Genomic DNA, 15,735 nt, shown 5'->3' on the forward strand with positions numbered 1-15,735 from the left:
AGTGAAAGTGGAGAGTGAAAAAGTTGGCTTAAAGCTCAACATTCAGAAAACGAAGATCATGGCATCTGGTCCCATCACTTCATGGGAAATAGATGGGGAAACAGTGGAAACAGTGTCAGACTTTATTTTTCTGGTCTCCAAAATCACTGCAGATGGTGAGTGGAGCCATGAAATTAAAAGAAGGAAATTAAATAAGTTTCCTTGAAAGGAAAGTTATGACCAACCTAGATAGCATATTCAAAAGCAGAGACATTACTTTGCCAACAAAGATCCGCCTAGTCAAGGCTATGGTTTTTCCTGTGGTCATGTATGGATGTGAGAGTTGGACTGTGAAGAAAGCTGAGCACCAAAGAATTGATGCTTTTGAACAGTGGTGTTGGAGAAGACTCTTAAGAGTCCCTTGGGCTGCAAGGAGATCCAACCAGTCCATTCTAAAAGAGATCAGCCCTGGGTGTTCTTTGGAAGGACAGATGCTAAAGCTGAAACTCCAGTACTTTGGCCACCTCATGCGAAGAGTTAACTCATTGGAAAAGACCCTGATGCTGGGAAATATTGAAGGCAGGAGGAGAAGGGGACGACAGAGGATGAGATGGCTGGATGGCATCACTGACGCGATGGACGTGAGTCTGAGTGAACCCCGGGAGTTGGTGATGGACAGGGAGGCCTGACGTGCTGCGATTCATGGGGTCGCAAAGAGTCAGACACTACTGAGCAACTGAACTGAACTGAATACTCCACTGTGTATATGTACCACAGCTTTCTTATCCATTTGTCTGCTGATGGACATCTAGGTTGCTTCCATGTCCTGGCTATTATAAACAGTGCTGCGATGAACATTGGTCTACACTTGTCTCTTTCAATTCTGGTGTCCTCGGTGTGTATCCCCACAATGGGATTGCTGGGTCGTATGGCAGTTCTATTTCCAGTTTTTTAAGGAATCTCCACACTGTTCTCCACAGTGGCTGTACTAGTTTGCATTCCCACCAACAGTGTAAGAGGGTTCCCGTTTCTCCACACCCTCTCCAGCATTTATTGCTTGTAGACTTTTGGATGGCAGCCATTCTGACTGGCGTGAAATGGTACCTCATTGTGGTTTTGATTTGCATTTCTCTGATAATGAGTGATGTTGAGCATCTTTTCATGTGTTTGTTAGCCATCTGTATGTCTTCTTTGGAGAAATGTCTATTTAGTCCTTTGGCCCATTTTTTGATTGGGTCGTTTATTTTTCTGGAATTGAGCTGCAGGAGTTCCCTGTATATTTTTGAGATTAGTTGTTTGTCATTTGCTTCATTTGCTATTATTTTCTCCCATTCTGAAGGCTGTCTTTTCACCTTGCTTATAGTTTCTTTTGTTGTGCAGAAGCTTTGAATTTTAATTAGATCCCATTTGTTTATTTTTGTTTTTATTTCCAATATTCTGGGAGGTGGGTCATAGAGGATCCTGCTGTGATGTATGTCATAGAGTGTTTTGCCTATGTTCTCCTCTAAGAGTTTATGTTTAGATCTTTAATCCATTTTGAGTTTATTTTTGTATATGGTGTTAGAAAGTGTTCTAGTTTCGTTCTTTTACAAGTGCTGACCAGTTTTCCCAGCACCGCCTGTTAAAGAGATTGTCTTTTCTCCACTGTATATTCTTGCCTCCTTTGTCAAAGATACGGTGTCCATAGGTGCGTGGGTTTATCTCTGGGCTTTCTATTTTGTTCCATTGATCTATATTTCTGTCTTTGTACCAGTACCATACTGTCTTGATGACTGTGGCTTTGTAGTAGAGCCTGAAGTCAGGCAGGTTGATTCCTCCAGTTCCATTCTTCTTTCTCAAGATTGCTTTGGCTAGTCGAGGTTTTTCGTATTTCCATACAAATTGTGAAATTATTTGTTCCAGCTCTGTGAAAAATACCGTTGGTAGCTTGATAAGGATTGCATTGAATTTATAGATTACTTTGGGTACTATACTCATTTTCACTATATTGATTCTTCCAATCCATGAACATGGTATATTTCTCCATCTATTACTGTCTTCTTTGATTTCTTTCATCAGTGTTTTATAGTCTTCTGTATATAGGTCTTTAGTTTCTTTAGGTAGATATATTCCTAAGTATTTTATTCTTTTCGTTGCAATGGTGAATGGAATTGTTTCCTTAATTTCTCTTTCTATTTTCTCATTATTAGTGTATAGAAATGCAAGGGATTTCTGTGTGCTGATTTTATATCCTGCAACTTTACTATATTCATTGATTAGCTCTAGTAATTTTCTGGTGGAGTCTTTAGGGTTTTCTATGTAGAGGATCACGTTATCTGCAAACAGTGAGAGTTTTACTCTGTCTTTTCCAATTTGGATTCCTTTTATTTCTTTTTCTGCTCTGATTGCTGTGGCCAAAACTTCCAAAACTATGTTGAATAGTAGTGGTGAGAGTGGAGAGAGAACCCTTGTCTTATTCCTGACTTTAGGGGAAATGCTTTCAGTTTTTCACCATTGAGGATAATGTTTGCTGTGGGTTTGTCATATATAGCTTTTATTATGTTGAGGTATGTTCCTCCTATTCCTGCTCTCTGGAGAGTTTTTATCATCAGTGGATGTTGAATTTTATCAAAGACTTTCTCTGCATCTATTGAGATAATCATATGGCTTTTATTTTTCAATTTGTTAGTGTGGTGTATTACATTTATTGATTTGTGGATATTGAAGAATCCTTGCATCCCTGGGATAAAGCCCACTTGGTCATGGTGTATGATCTTTTTTTTTTTTTTTCAAATTTGATCTTTTTAATGTGTTGTTGAATTCTGATTGCTAGAATTTTATTAAGATTTTTGCATATATGTTTATCAGTGATATCGGCCTGTAGTTTTCTTGTTTTGTGGCATCTTTATCACGTTTTGGTATTAGGGTGATGGTGGCTTCATAGAATGAGTTTGGAAGTTTACCTTCCTCTGCAATTTTCTGGAAGAGTTTGAGTAGGATAGGTGTCAGCTCTTCTCTAAACTTTTGGTAGAATTCAGCTGTGAAGCCGTCTGGACCTGGGTTTTTATTTGCTGGAAGATTTCTGATTACAGTTTCAATTCCCGTGCTTGTGATGGGTCTGTTAAGATTTTCTATTTCTTCCTGGTTCAGTTTTGGAAAGTTGTATTTTTCTAAGAATTTGTCCATTTCTTCCACGTTGTCCATTTTATTGGCATATAATTGTTGATAGTAGTCTCTTACGATCCTTTGTATTTCTGAGTTGTCTGTTGTGATCCCTCCATTTTCATTTCTAATTTTATTGATCTGATTTTTCTCCCTTTGTTTCTTGATGAGTCTGGCTAATGGTTTGTCAATTTTATTTATCCTTTCAAAGAACCAGCTTTTGGCTTTGTTGATTTTTGCTATGTTCTCCTTTGTTTCTTTGCATTTATTTCTGCCCTAATTTTTAGATTTCTTTCCTTCTACTAACCCTGGGGTTCTTCATTTCTTCCTTTTCTAGTTGCTTTAGGTGTGCTGCTGCTGCTAAGGTGCTTCCGTGTCTGACGCCGTGTGACCCAATAGATGGCAGCCCACGAGGCTTCCCTGTCCCTGGGATTCTCCAGGCAAGAACACTGGAGCGGGTTGCCATTTCCTTCTCCGATGCATGAAAGTGAAAAGTGAAAGTGAAGTCGCTCAGTCATCTCCGACTCTAGCGACCCCATGGACTGCAGCCCACCAGGCTCCTCTGTCCATGGGATTCTCCAGGCAAAAGTACTGGAGTGGGGTATCCTTTAGGTATAGAGTTAGGTTATTTATTTTACTTTTTTCTTGTTTCTTGAGGTATGCCTATATTGCTATGAACTTTACCCTTAGCACTGCTTTTACAGGGTTTCACAGGTTTTGGGTTGTTGTGTTTTCATTTTCATTTTCATTCATTTCTATGCATATTTTGATTTCTTTTTTGATTTCTTCTGTGATTAGTTGGTTATTCAGCAGTGTGTTGTTCAGCCTCCATATGTTGCAATTTTTAATATTATTTCTCCTGTAATTGAGATCTAATCTTACTACATTTTGGTCAGAAAAGATGCTTGGAATGATTTCAATTTTTTGAATTTACCAAGGCTAGATTTATGGCCCAGGATGTCCTCTATCCTGGAGAAGGTTCCATGTGCACTTGAGAAAAAGGTGAAATTCATTTTTTGGGGGTGAAATGTCCTATAGATATCAATTAGATCTAATTGGTCTATTGTATCATTTAAAGTTTGTGTTTCTTTGTTAATTTTCTGTTTAGTTGATCTATCCATAGGTGTGAGTGGGGTATTAAAGTCTCCCACTATTATTGTATTATTGTTAATTTCCCCTTCCATGCTTGTTAGCATTTGTCTTACATATTGCAGTGCTCCTATGTTGGGTGCATATATATTTATAATTGTTACATCTTCTTCTTGGATTGATCCTTTGATCATTATGTAGTGTCCTTTTCTGTCTCTTTTACAGCCTTTGTTTTAAAGTCTATTTTATCTGATATGGGTATTGCTACTCCTGCTTTCTTTTGATCTCTATTTGCATGGAAAATCTTTTTCCAGCCCTTCACTTTCAGTCTGTATGTGTCCCCTGTTTTGAGGTGGGTCTCTTGTAGACAACATATGTAGGGGTCTTGTTTTTGTGTCCATTCAGTCAGTCTTTGTCTTTTGGTTGGGGCATTCAACCCATTTACGTTTAAGGTAATTATTGATAAGTATGATCCCGTTGCCATTTATTTTATTGTCTTGGGTTTGAGTTTATACACCGTTTTTGTGTCTCCTGTCTAGAGAATACCCTTTAGCATTTGTTGGAGAGCTGGTTTGGTGGTGCTGAATTCTCTCAACTTTTGCTTGTCTGTAAAGCTTTTGATTTCTCCTTCATATTTGAATGAGATCCTTGCTGCGTACAGTAACCTGGGCTGTAGATTATTTTCTTTCATCACTTTAAGTATGTCTTGCCATTCCCTCCTGGCCTGAAGAGTTTCTATTGAAAGATCAGCTGTTATCCTTATGGGAATCCCCTTGTGTGTTATTTGTTGTTTTTCCCTTGCTGCTTTTAATATTTGTTCTTTGTATTTGATCTTTGTTGATTTGATTAATATGTGTCTTGGGGTGTTTCGCCTTGGGTTTATCCTGTTTGGGACTCTCTGGGTTTCTTGGACTTGGGTGATTATTTCCTTCCCCATTTTAGGGAAGTTTTCAACTATTATCTCCTCAAGTATTTTCTCATGGTCTTTCTTTTTGTCTTCTTCTTCTGGGACTCCTATGATTTGAATGTTGTGGTGTTTAACACTGTCCTGGAGGTGTCTGAGATTGCCCTCATTTCTTTTAATTCGTTTTTCTTTTTTCTTCTCTGATTCATTTATTTCTACCATTCTATCTTTTATTTCACTAATCCTATCTTCTGCCTCCATTATTCTACTACTTGTTGCCTCCAGAGTGTTTTTGATCTCATTTATTGTATTATTCATTATATATTGACTCTGTTTTATTTCTTCTAGGTCCTTGTTAAACCTTTCTTGCATTTTCTCAATCCTTGCCTCCAGGCTATTTATCTGTGATTCCATTTTGATTTTAAGATTTTGGATCATTTTCACAATCATTATTCAGAATTCTTTTTCAGGTAGATACCCTATCTCTTCCTCTTTTGTTTGGTTTGGTGGGCATTTATCCTGTTCCTTTACCTGCTGGGTATTCCTCTGTCTCTTCATCTTGTTTATATTGCTGAGTTTGGGGTGGCCTTTCTGTATTCTGGCAGTTCGTGGAGTTCTCTTTATTATGGAGTTTCCTCACTGTGGGTGGGGTTTTGTCGGTGGCTTGTCAAGGTTTCTTGGTTAGGGAAGCTTGTGTTGGTGTTCTGGTGGGTGGAGCTGGACTTCTTCTCTCTGGAGTGCAATGAAGTGTCTAGTAATGAGTTATGAGATGTCAATGGATTTGCAGTAACTTTGGGCAGCCTGTATATTGAAGCTCAGGGCTGTGTTCCTGTGTTGCTGGAGATTTTGTGTGGTATGTCTTGCTCTGGAACTTGTTGGCCCTTGGGTGGTGCTTGGTTTCAGTGTAGGTATGGAGGTGTTTGATGAGCTCCTATCGCTTAATGTTCCCTGGAGTCAGGTGTTCTATGATGTTCTCAGGATTTGGACTTAAACCTCCTGCTTCTGGTTTTCAGTCTTATTTTTACAGTAGTCTCAAGACTTCTCCTTCTATACAGCACCGTTGATAAAACATCTAGGTTAAAGATGAAAAGTTTCTCCACAGTGGGGGACACCCAGAGAAGTTCACAGAGTTACATGGAGAAGAGAAGAGGGAGGAGGGAGTTAGAGGTGACCCGAATGAGATGAGGTGGAATCAAAAGAGGAGAGAGCAAGCTAGCCAGTAATCACTTCCTTATGTGCGCTCCACAGTCTGAACTGCTCAGAGATGTTCATGGATTTATACAGAGAAGAGAAGAGGGAGGAAGGAGACAGAAGTGGCCAGGAGGATAAAGGGGGGGAATGAAAAGGAGAGCGACAGATCCAGCCAGTAATCAGTTCCCAAAGTGTCCTCCACCATCTGGAATACACAGAGATTCAGAGAGTTGGGTAGAGAAGTGAAGGGGGAGGGAGGAGACAGAGGTGACCTAGTGGAGAGAAAGGAGAGTCCTAAGGGGGAGAGAGCAGTCAAGCCAGTAATCTCGCTCCCAAGTAAAAATAGGTACTGAAGATTGGGTTCTTAAAGGTACAAAATTGATAACAAATAAAAAAAAAAAAAAAAAAAACAAAGATTAAAATTCTAGAGTAGAGGTTAGATTCTCAAAAATACACTATTAAAGAAAAGAAGAAGAAGAAGAAAAAGTCACAAAAGTTATTAAAAATATATATATATGAAGTTTGCTTTAAAAAATAGTCTTTTTTTTTGAAAAGTAATAGTAGGTTATAAAAATGAAAACTAAAGGAGTAATAGAGGACTTAAAACTTTAAAAAAGTTTTTAAAAAAGACAAAAAAAAAAAAAAAAAAGAAGAGGAAAGAAAAAAGAATGATCATAAAAAAGTAAAAATAAATCTAGGACTTTCTCTGGTGTTGTTGTGGGCAGTGTGGGGTCAGTTCATTTTCGGATAGTTTCTTGGTCCGGCTTATATTTCTCAAGATCTATAGGCCCCTTCCTATGTAGTCGGTACTAACTACAGGGTTTTAATCTATTGCACCTGTCACTTCCAAGGCGGTTCCCTGGGTTTTAGCTTCTGTTTGCTGGTCTCTTCAGGGTCTGGTTTCCGCCCTGACACAAGGGGGCGGTAGTGGACACTTTTTTAGGCTCACCTGTTCAGTCGCACTGTGGGGAGGGAGGAACGCTGCAGACAAATAACACTGACGTGTGCTTGCAGTGTCTCCGCCACACTGGGCCTGCCCCATCATGGCGCGTGCACCCTCCCTGCCCACACAGCTCAGTCTCTAGATTACTCCACCTGGACCGTCCAAGGCTGGCCCTGGGCTGCATGTACCTCCCAGGTCTAAGCCGCTCAGGTTCAGGCACTCGGGTAGTCCTCAGAGGTGCAGACTCCATTGGGCCTGCGTTTTGTGCCCTTCCCAACTCTGAGCAGCTCGGGTGATGAGATGTTTGGCAAGCGCGGTCACTGCGACTTATCACCTCTCCCATGCGTGTCACTCGGTTTTCTGGGTATACAACCAGCGCACCTTCTCAGGCGGATGACTGTCCAGAATCCCAAGAAGTCTTAGTAAGCAAAGAAGCCTGCTTGCAGTTTGGTAGACAATGTCTCTCTGGGGTTGAGATTGCCCCCTTCTGGCTCTGGCTGCCTGTCACTGGAGGGGGAAGGTCTGTAGCCAGCTAGTTTTGTTCCACCCTTTGTTCTGTGCACCGGCCTGGCAGTGTCTTAGGGCTTTTCGCGTGGTAGCTATCCCATAGTCTGGTTTGCTAACCCAAATTAGTTCGCTCTGATTATCCTTGGGGGCATTCAGGCCTGATCCTTAGTCTAAGCAATGGAGCCTGCGCCTCCCTGCCCAGCCCCCGCTTGCTAGTGGTGCGCAGGCCTCTGCGTTGCTTCTCCGCTGGGGGAGTTACCATTGGGCTCGTAATCTGTGGGTTTTAATTATTTACTTATTTTTCCTCCCTATTATGTTGCCCTCTGTGCTTCCAAGGCTCGGCATAGATTTGGCAGTGAGAGTGTTTCCTGGTGTTTGGAAACTTCTCTCTTTTTAAGACTCCCTTCCCAGGATGGAGCTCCATCCCTCCCTCTTTTGTCTCTTTTTTTGTCTTTTATATTTTCCTACCTCCTTTCAAAGACAATAGGCTGCTTATCTGGGTGCCTGATGTTTTCTGCAGGCATTCAGAAGTTGTTTGGTGGATTTTACTCAGCGTTTAAATGTTCTTTTGATGAATTTGTGGGTGAGAAAATGATCTCCCTATCCTATTCCTCTGCCATCTTAGGACCGCCTCCAGTAACCAGTCTTTGGATAAAGGTCAGATGCTCCATGATGTACAACGAGGAGATTAATACCTGGGTATAATCATTTAACTAAGTCAGATGACCTGGGGTATACTGACCTTTATCTAATGAAAGCTCTTGACTTAAATTCTTGCTTGTGACCTTACTAATACCTGCTAGCTGTATTATTTTCTATGTCACTTGTTTCAGAAGATTGTTTCTGACATTACTAGATGTGTGGCTGAGCCTGTGATAAAATGCTGATATGAAGTTCCTTATGAGATCAATGGTTTTAATAACGTAACTCTAGATACGGGAAGAAGCAACAAGAGGGAATATTTTCCTGGACCAAGAGGCTAGTAAGAAAGGTATGGCCCAGAAACGTTTGCTACTTGCAAGGCCTGGTCCAATAACAGCACAGTGTGGCCCGTCAATGGAATCTTCCCTGGACCTGGGAATGAGCCTTCCCAGCACCGTGGGACACAAGGGCCATGAAATGCCCCCAAAGCATGGTCGAATATGTGGCTCTGAAGGGACCCTGCTGACTGGAAGCTGGCACTTGCCAACTGCTTCTACAAAGATTTCATCATGACCACTGCAAGCTGCTGACCTTCAACACCCCTGAAAGGAGTTCAGGGTGGAGATCAGAAATAAGGCACTCTGTGCTATAGGAAAAACCCAGAAGAACTGGCCTTCAGAAACTCAGATGTTTTCAGGTAAAGATTTTATAAGCACAAATTCTTGCCTATTCTCGTACCTAGAGAAACAGTAACGTCATGAACCAATATCTCTTCCTGGTTCTCCTGGCTAGCCCCTGAGCAGCTTTTCTACTTCTATTAATCTTTGGACCATGTACCTTTAACTTTCTTGTTAAGTTTATTTCTTCTAGAATACAGCAAATCTCCATGTTGTAGTACGACAAGAATATTCCCTCACCAACACCCAGACAACACTGAAACAAGTCACCTTATCACTCCATGAACTCTCAGATCCCTCCACAAATGCACCCTGACAAAGAGCAAACAAAGGGAACCCAGAGCCCCAGTATGTTCCTGTTCAGCCTGAAGAAGTCAAAGCAGTCATTGCCCCTTTTCCTTTTAGACTGGGTTCCCAAAGGCCTGAGAAGTGAAATAGGTAGATAGGTAGGTATGAGCAGGGTATCAACAGGGGCCAAAGAATTGGCCCTAAAAATAAAGAGAGGGAGGAACGTGGTGACCCAGGGACTAAAGAGCAAATAAGACCAAGGAGGGTCTTGGAATAAGGAATGGAAAACCAGACCCTTATCGTCCTTCCTTCCCTCATGTTGTAACTATTAATGGATTTCAGGTCCTCCTGAACAGTGTAACCTGTCTCCCCTTCTACCCGACACAGGGAGAAGGTGTTTGCCTTACTCTTCCCCCAGCCCTGTATACATGCCTCATCCAATCAGCAAATGACCCTCAAACCCCCTATCCTACTTCTTGCATCCTGAATATAAAAGTGGACTAAGGACCCCTGTTCAATGTTGGATCTCCCTTGAGATGGCCTGCTGTTCTAACAACATCTCCCACTCTAATAAACTTTATTTCCCTCTCATTCTGTCTCATGTTTGGAAATTCTTTTCCAACCCATGCCTGGACCATGACAATTTTTTACTTTTCTGTGTTGTCATGACAGCACCTGGTTCTGACTGAACTGAACTTTATCTCAAACCTTGAGCTAACCAATGCTCACAGAGATGTCTTTCTTAAGTTATGTTAATGAACTATGTATTTGCTTGGAAATCTGCCTTTCTTCAAGATTCATGTCAATTGTGTTGTGGCCCAGGATGACTCAGCTTCTGCCAATGCTGTCTCAAAATGCATGTTGTGAGTGAGGCGTCTGGTGCACCTCTAAGTTTTGACACATTTCCTTTCTCTTGCCCCACTCCAGTACTCTTGCCTGGAGAATCCCATGGACAAAGAAGCCTGGTAGGCTGCAGTCCATGGGGTCATTAAGTCAGACAGGACTGAGCAGCTTCACTATCTCTTTTCACTTTCATGCATTGGAGAAGGAAATGGCAACCCACTCCAGTGTTCTTGCCTGGAGAATCCCAGGGATGGGGGAGCCTGGTGGGCTGCCATCTATGGGGTCGCACAGAGTCGGACACAACTGAAGTGACTTAGCAGCAATAGGTATATAGCTCCTTGCTAAAAACTAGCAAGGGGGGACTCTTTCTGTCTCCTTCTGATGTCAGTCAGAAGCTTTCTCTATCTCTCTTAAACTTTAATAAAACTTTGTTACACAAAAGCTCTGATCAATGAAGCCTGAATGAATGAATTCGCAATGAATTCGTTTCTTCCAGAGGCCAATAATCCCAGTGTCATTCACTCATAACAACAACCTTTCACTAGGTTGTTACCTAGTCCTGGTTTGAGTTCCTTGAGTCATACAGCAGATTCCCACTGGCTATCTATTTTATATATGGTAATGTATGTTTCCATCTTACTTTCTCCATACGCTCCCACAAGTCACAATCTGATCAAGAAATGGTTTTTTGTTGTTGCATAGACTAAGAGAAGATGACATTTCAAGACAGTGATTTTTTTCATTTGCAATCAGCTCATGAGGCACCCACTGACTGAGCTTTTTTATCTTTCCAATTTGCTTCAAATGCCAAATGACCACAGAATGGTCGACAATGAGCTCTTCAGCAACTTCTTGTGTAGTTGTAAGAGGATAAGCTTTGATGGTCCTCTCAATTGGTTGGTGTCATCTTCAGACGGCCGGCCACCGTCTCCCTCAACTTCAAGGCTCCCATCTCCTTTGCAAAACTTCTTGACCCACCACTGTACTCTATGCTCAATAGCAATTCCTGGGCCAAATGCGTTATTGATGTTGTGAGCTGTCTCTGCTGCTTTACTATCCATTTTGAACTCGAATAAGAAAATCACTCAGATTTACTTTTTGTCTAACAGCATTTCTCTAGTCTAAAATAAATATAAAATACACGGCAAGTAATGACATTAGCAAAAAATATAAAGTGAGAAGCATGCATTGAAATGATGTGTAATACAACCACATTTATTTAAGAATGTATTCCAGTATAAACTGGCAAGTTCAACAATGGAAAACCACAATTACTTTTGCACCAACCTTAATACTTGAAGCTATTTCTCTAAAAGATGATCTATAGATTGCCATCAAACATGAGAAAATGCTCAAAATCACGAATTGTTAGGGAAATAAAAGCAACAGAGATAGTACTTCCCCATCATTTATGATGGCTCAAATGAAAGAGAAAAGAACATATATTAACTATTATGTGGAGAAAATGGAACAGTTTTGCACTGTTGGAAGGAAGCAAAGTGATACAGCCACCTAGAAAAGTCATATAAGATTTCCCTCAAAATGAGAAAAGATAACCATATGATACAATCAAACATCTGAATATATACTAAAAGAAAGAAAAGAAAGAAAAACGACAGTCTCTCTGAGATATTTGCATGCCCATTTACATAGCATGTTCTTCAACATAGCCCACGTGTTCCTAGGTGGATGAAGGGATAAACAAAAAGTTGTATACACATGTGATGGATTACTAGTCAGCCCTGAAAATGATAGAAATCCTGTCACATGCTGCAACATGATAAACCTTGAGGATTCTATGTTAAATGAAACGACCAGACAGAAAAAGACAAATACTGTATGCTTTACTTATCTGGGCCATCTAAAGAAGTCACATGTGTGGTGACAGAAAGTAGAATGGTGACCGCCAGTGGTGAAGGTAAAGGGGAAACAGGGAGTTATTATTTAGGGGCATGGAGTTCCAGGTTTGCAAGATGATAGAGTTCTGGAGATCTGATACACAGTGAGGTGAGTATGCTAACACTACTGAACTACACTCAAAATTAGTTACAACAATTGATTTTTACATTAATAGGTAGAAACTTCTAAACTTTACTATAGGGTCAGCATCAAAACTCCAAAATGTTTTGTGTTGAAATGTGATGTGTTTATTTTCCACTGAGACACAATAAGCAAACAAGAGCTGTATCATGTATATTTTGGAGTTCAATGTCTTCTTAACACTGAACTCCATTTATACACCAGAATTAGATGTGAACAAAGAACCAAGCATGTGTCAGCAGCTTGCAAAGCATTATACAGGATGAACCAAAAAACAAACTACTTCTAACATTGTATAATTCCCTTCACTACAGTCTGAAACATAGGTTTACATAGAGTAAAGCCAACTTACAGGGTTTTAAAAATGATTTTCTTGCACAGTATATAGGGCAATTTCTATTTCATCTAATATTTAACTTGCTTTCCTGGTTTATTTGAAAGTGAAAATTGGTGTTGCTCTACTAAGAACCACTGACATTATACTGTTGGCACCATTAACTTGCAAGTCTGATGAGAAATATACACTTGTATAAAAAGATTGCAGTTTTCTATTTCCTTTAGAAATTTAAATTAAGATGGTAGAAGACCCAAGATAATTCTGAAATTTCATGGAATGGAAAACAATAAAATGAAAGAGAGAGATAGGTGAGGGAAAGAGAGAGATTAGAAAGAAAGGAAAGGAAAAGAAAGAAGGAAGAAAGAAATAAAGGGAGAAAAGGAGGAGGAGAGAGGAGACAAAAGAGAGGAAGAAAGGAAAATAGGAGATAGAATAATACAGCATGAAACAATCATAAGACAGGTCATCTTGCTCCTGAAAACTAGGGGAACTTTTCAAAGACTTGCATCATTATATCAAGAGAATACAGTAATCTATGGAAGAATTAGAATTAAGTTTGGAGCCCAAATATGAGACAATGAGAACAAGAATAGGGTAGAGGCCTCTGAGTAGGTCCCAACTGAGCAACAGTGAGTGGCAGCCTGATGACAGGGTGTGAGCCCCTCCCCACAGTCTTCCTGAGCAAAGAGAGAAGATGGAGAGCTGTGACCAGAGAGGCAGGGCCCATCCCGACCGACCCTACTAGGGACAGACCACCCTTGTGTCCAGAGGAGAACCTCCTGGTAGTGACCATGGGAGTGGATGACTCTTCCAAAAGAAGATGACATAAGGAGGCCACTGGGTTCGGAGTCCAGACTGTGTGTTGAGTTCCATGGAGCATGACGATGAAGCTCTGAACATGCGGCTCAAGCTTAAGGGACCAGGCTCCCACGGAGTGTGAGAGAGAGCAAGGAACTATGCTCTCTACAAGAAAGTGCACCTTCCCTTTCCTCACCTGCTCTCAGCTGCAGCTACCAGGACCTTCGTCCTTATTCAGAGATGTCTGTGCTGACGAAGGATCACAAATGGGAAAGTGTCACCTGCCAGGCTGGGTGGTATAAAGTGTCAGTTGAAGTTTGGGTATCCACGCTGTCTCTCTAGGGCTCCCAGCCTCTGTCTGAGGGGAGAACCCAGGACAGGGAGCACTAGGAGCCTCTGAAGCAGGGGCACAGGTGCTCCCTGCTGCCTTGTTGGGTGGCAGCATCAGTGAACAGAAGGCGGAGGTGGAAGAACAGAAGGCACATGCAGGATCGTGGGCAAGCATGGTCTTCCTAACTCTTAATTGGCTCTGGTGACCCAGGCCATCACCAGGAAAGGAGCAAGGCCAAGTGTCCTAGGCCCTCTTCTAGGTGGTCCAGGGAGATTGCTGAGCACATAATTACATAGATTTAGGAATGAAGGAAAAAGAGGCATCAGAGTTTGCGTCGTTTAATACCTGCACCAGAGGAAGTTGAACTTGGGACACACATGCTGTTTCAAAGACTCTCTGCTAATCATGCTGCCCACTGTGCTTTTCAGATTTCAAGACTAAGGTCTTGGGTAACATGGGTCATTAGTTCTCTAGGGGGAATGAAGAAGCCTTATCTATCTTTATTTCTCACACTTGCAGTTTGTGGAGCATCATTGCTTCATAAACAGTAGAATGTAACACTGGACGAAAGAGTGGGTTAGATAAATGGGGATGAATTTTTCAAACCAAATCCAGTCCCTTCCATGAAGCCATCTTCTCTTGTTCTCAGGACACTGTCTCTGGGGCCATCATCCTTCACGTGGCTGTGTGTCTCTGCCCCAGTCTCCACAAGGCATCCTTCACGTCCTTGTTTCTCAGACTGTAGATGAGGGGGTTGAGCATCGGGATGACCAGGGTGTAGATGACAGAGACCACCTTGCCCTGCTCCATGGACTCCACAGCTCCTGGCTGAGCATACATGACAAAAAGGGTCCCATAAAAGAGGGACACGGCTGTCATGTGGGAGCCACAGGTGGAGAAGAGCTTGTGTCTCCCTCCTCTTGAGTGCATCCTCAGGATGGTCACTGTGATGTAGCCATAGGAGACGAGGACCACAAGTGTGGTGCCCACGATGATGAGGCCACAGAGGCCAAACATGACCAGCTCATTGATGGTTGTGTCAGCACAGGCAAGCTTGAGCAGAGGCGGCACATCACAGAAAAAGTGGTCGATGTGGTTGGAGCTGCAGAACGGGAGAGTGAATGTGAAGCTGGCCTGCAGGATGGAGTTGAGGCAGCCTCCACAGTAGGAGACCAGCACCAGGCGGGCACACACTGAGGGGCACATGGTGATGGGGTAGTGTAGGGGGCTGCAGATGGCCACAAAGCGGTCATAGGCCATCATGGCCAGGAGTAATGCCTCTGTGGTGCCCAGTAGGGCAAAAAAGAAAAACTGGATGATACATCCGTCAAAGGTGATGACCTTGGAGGAGGAGAGGAAGTTGACCAGGGCCTTGGGGGCGATGACAGATGAGTAACACAGGTCCACAAAGGAGAGGTTCTTGAGGAAGAAGTACATTGGAGAGTGCAGACGGGCATCCAGGGTGATGACCACGATCATGGTGATGTTCCCCAGGACAGCCATCACATACAGGGCCAGGAACAGAGCAAAGAGCAGGGCCAGGGTCTGTGGACCACCCTCAAACCCATCCAGCACAAACTCCTGCAGAGGCATCACCAAGAGGTTTCCATTGCCTTGAGGTGACATGGCTCTCAGCTGAGCAACAAGCGGCAGACAGCAGAGAGCAGGTGAGACGCAGTGAGAGGGAGCAGGTCAAACTCACAAGGGGACACTCTCTTGGAAAACAGAAGCACTTCAAGGCCTTACAGTCCACTGACCAACAGACCACCAGCTGCCCTGTTCGTCTCCTGATGAACTCAGACTGACCTGAAATGGCAAACATTTCCTCTCATTTACTAATATCTAAGTGTGCTTGGAGGGCTTCCTTGGTGGCTGAGAGGTAAAGACTCTGCCTGCAAGGCAGGAGACTCAGGTTCGATCCCTGGTTTGGGAAGATCTCCTGGAGAAGAAATGGCAACCCACTCAGGTATTCTTACCTGGGAGAACTCATGGACAGAGGAGCTTGGAGATTTACAGTCATGGGGT

At 42.3% G+C, this 15,735-nt stretch overlaps 1 protein-coding gene across 1 annotated transcript; it reads right to left on the minus strand.

The window, feature by feature from the left end:
* Window positions 1-14,385: 14,385 nt before the first annotated feature.
* On the minus strand, window positions 14,386-15,336 carry LOC139180378 (olfactory receptor 9S13-like). Its single transcript, XM_070782039.1, has one exon. It carries the CDS (start codon window positions 15,334-15,336, stop codon window positions 14,386-14,388), a length of 951 nt encoding a protein of 316 aa, XP_070638140.1.
* Between the last annotated feature and the right edge of the window lie 399 nt (window positions 15,337-15,735).

This window comes from Bos indicus, chromosome 3 (assembly GCF_029378745.1).
Source record: "Bos indicus isolate NIAB-ARS_2022 breed Sahiwal x Tharparkar chromosome 3, NIAB-ARS_B.indTharparkar_mat_pri_1.0, whole genome shotgun sequence".
Lineage (NCBI taxonomy): Eukaryota > Metazoa > Chordata > Mammalia > Artiodactyla > Bovidae > Bos > Bos indicus.

What these genes read in the sequence shown, in the direction of transcription:
- LOC139180378 (XM_070782039.1), bottom strand. Translation starts at nt 15,336, where the DNA reads ATGTCACCTCAAGGCAATGGAAACCTCTTGGTGATGCCTCTGCAGGAG.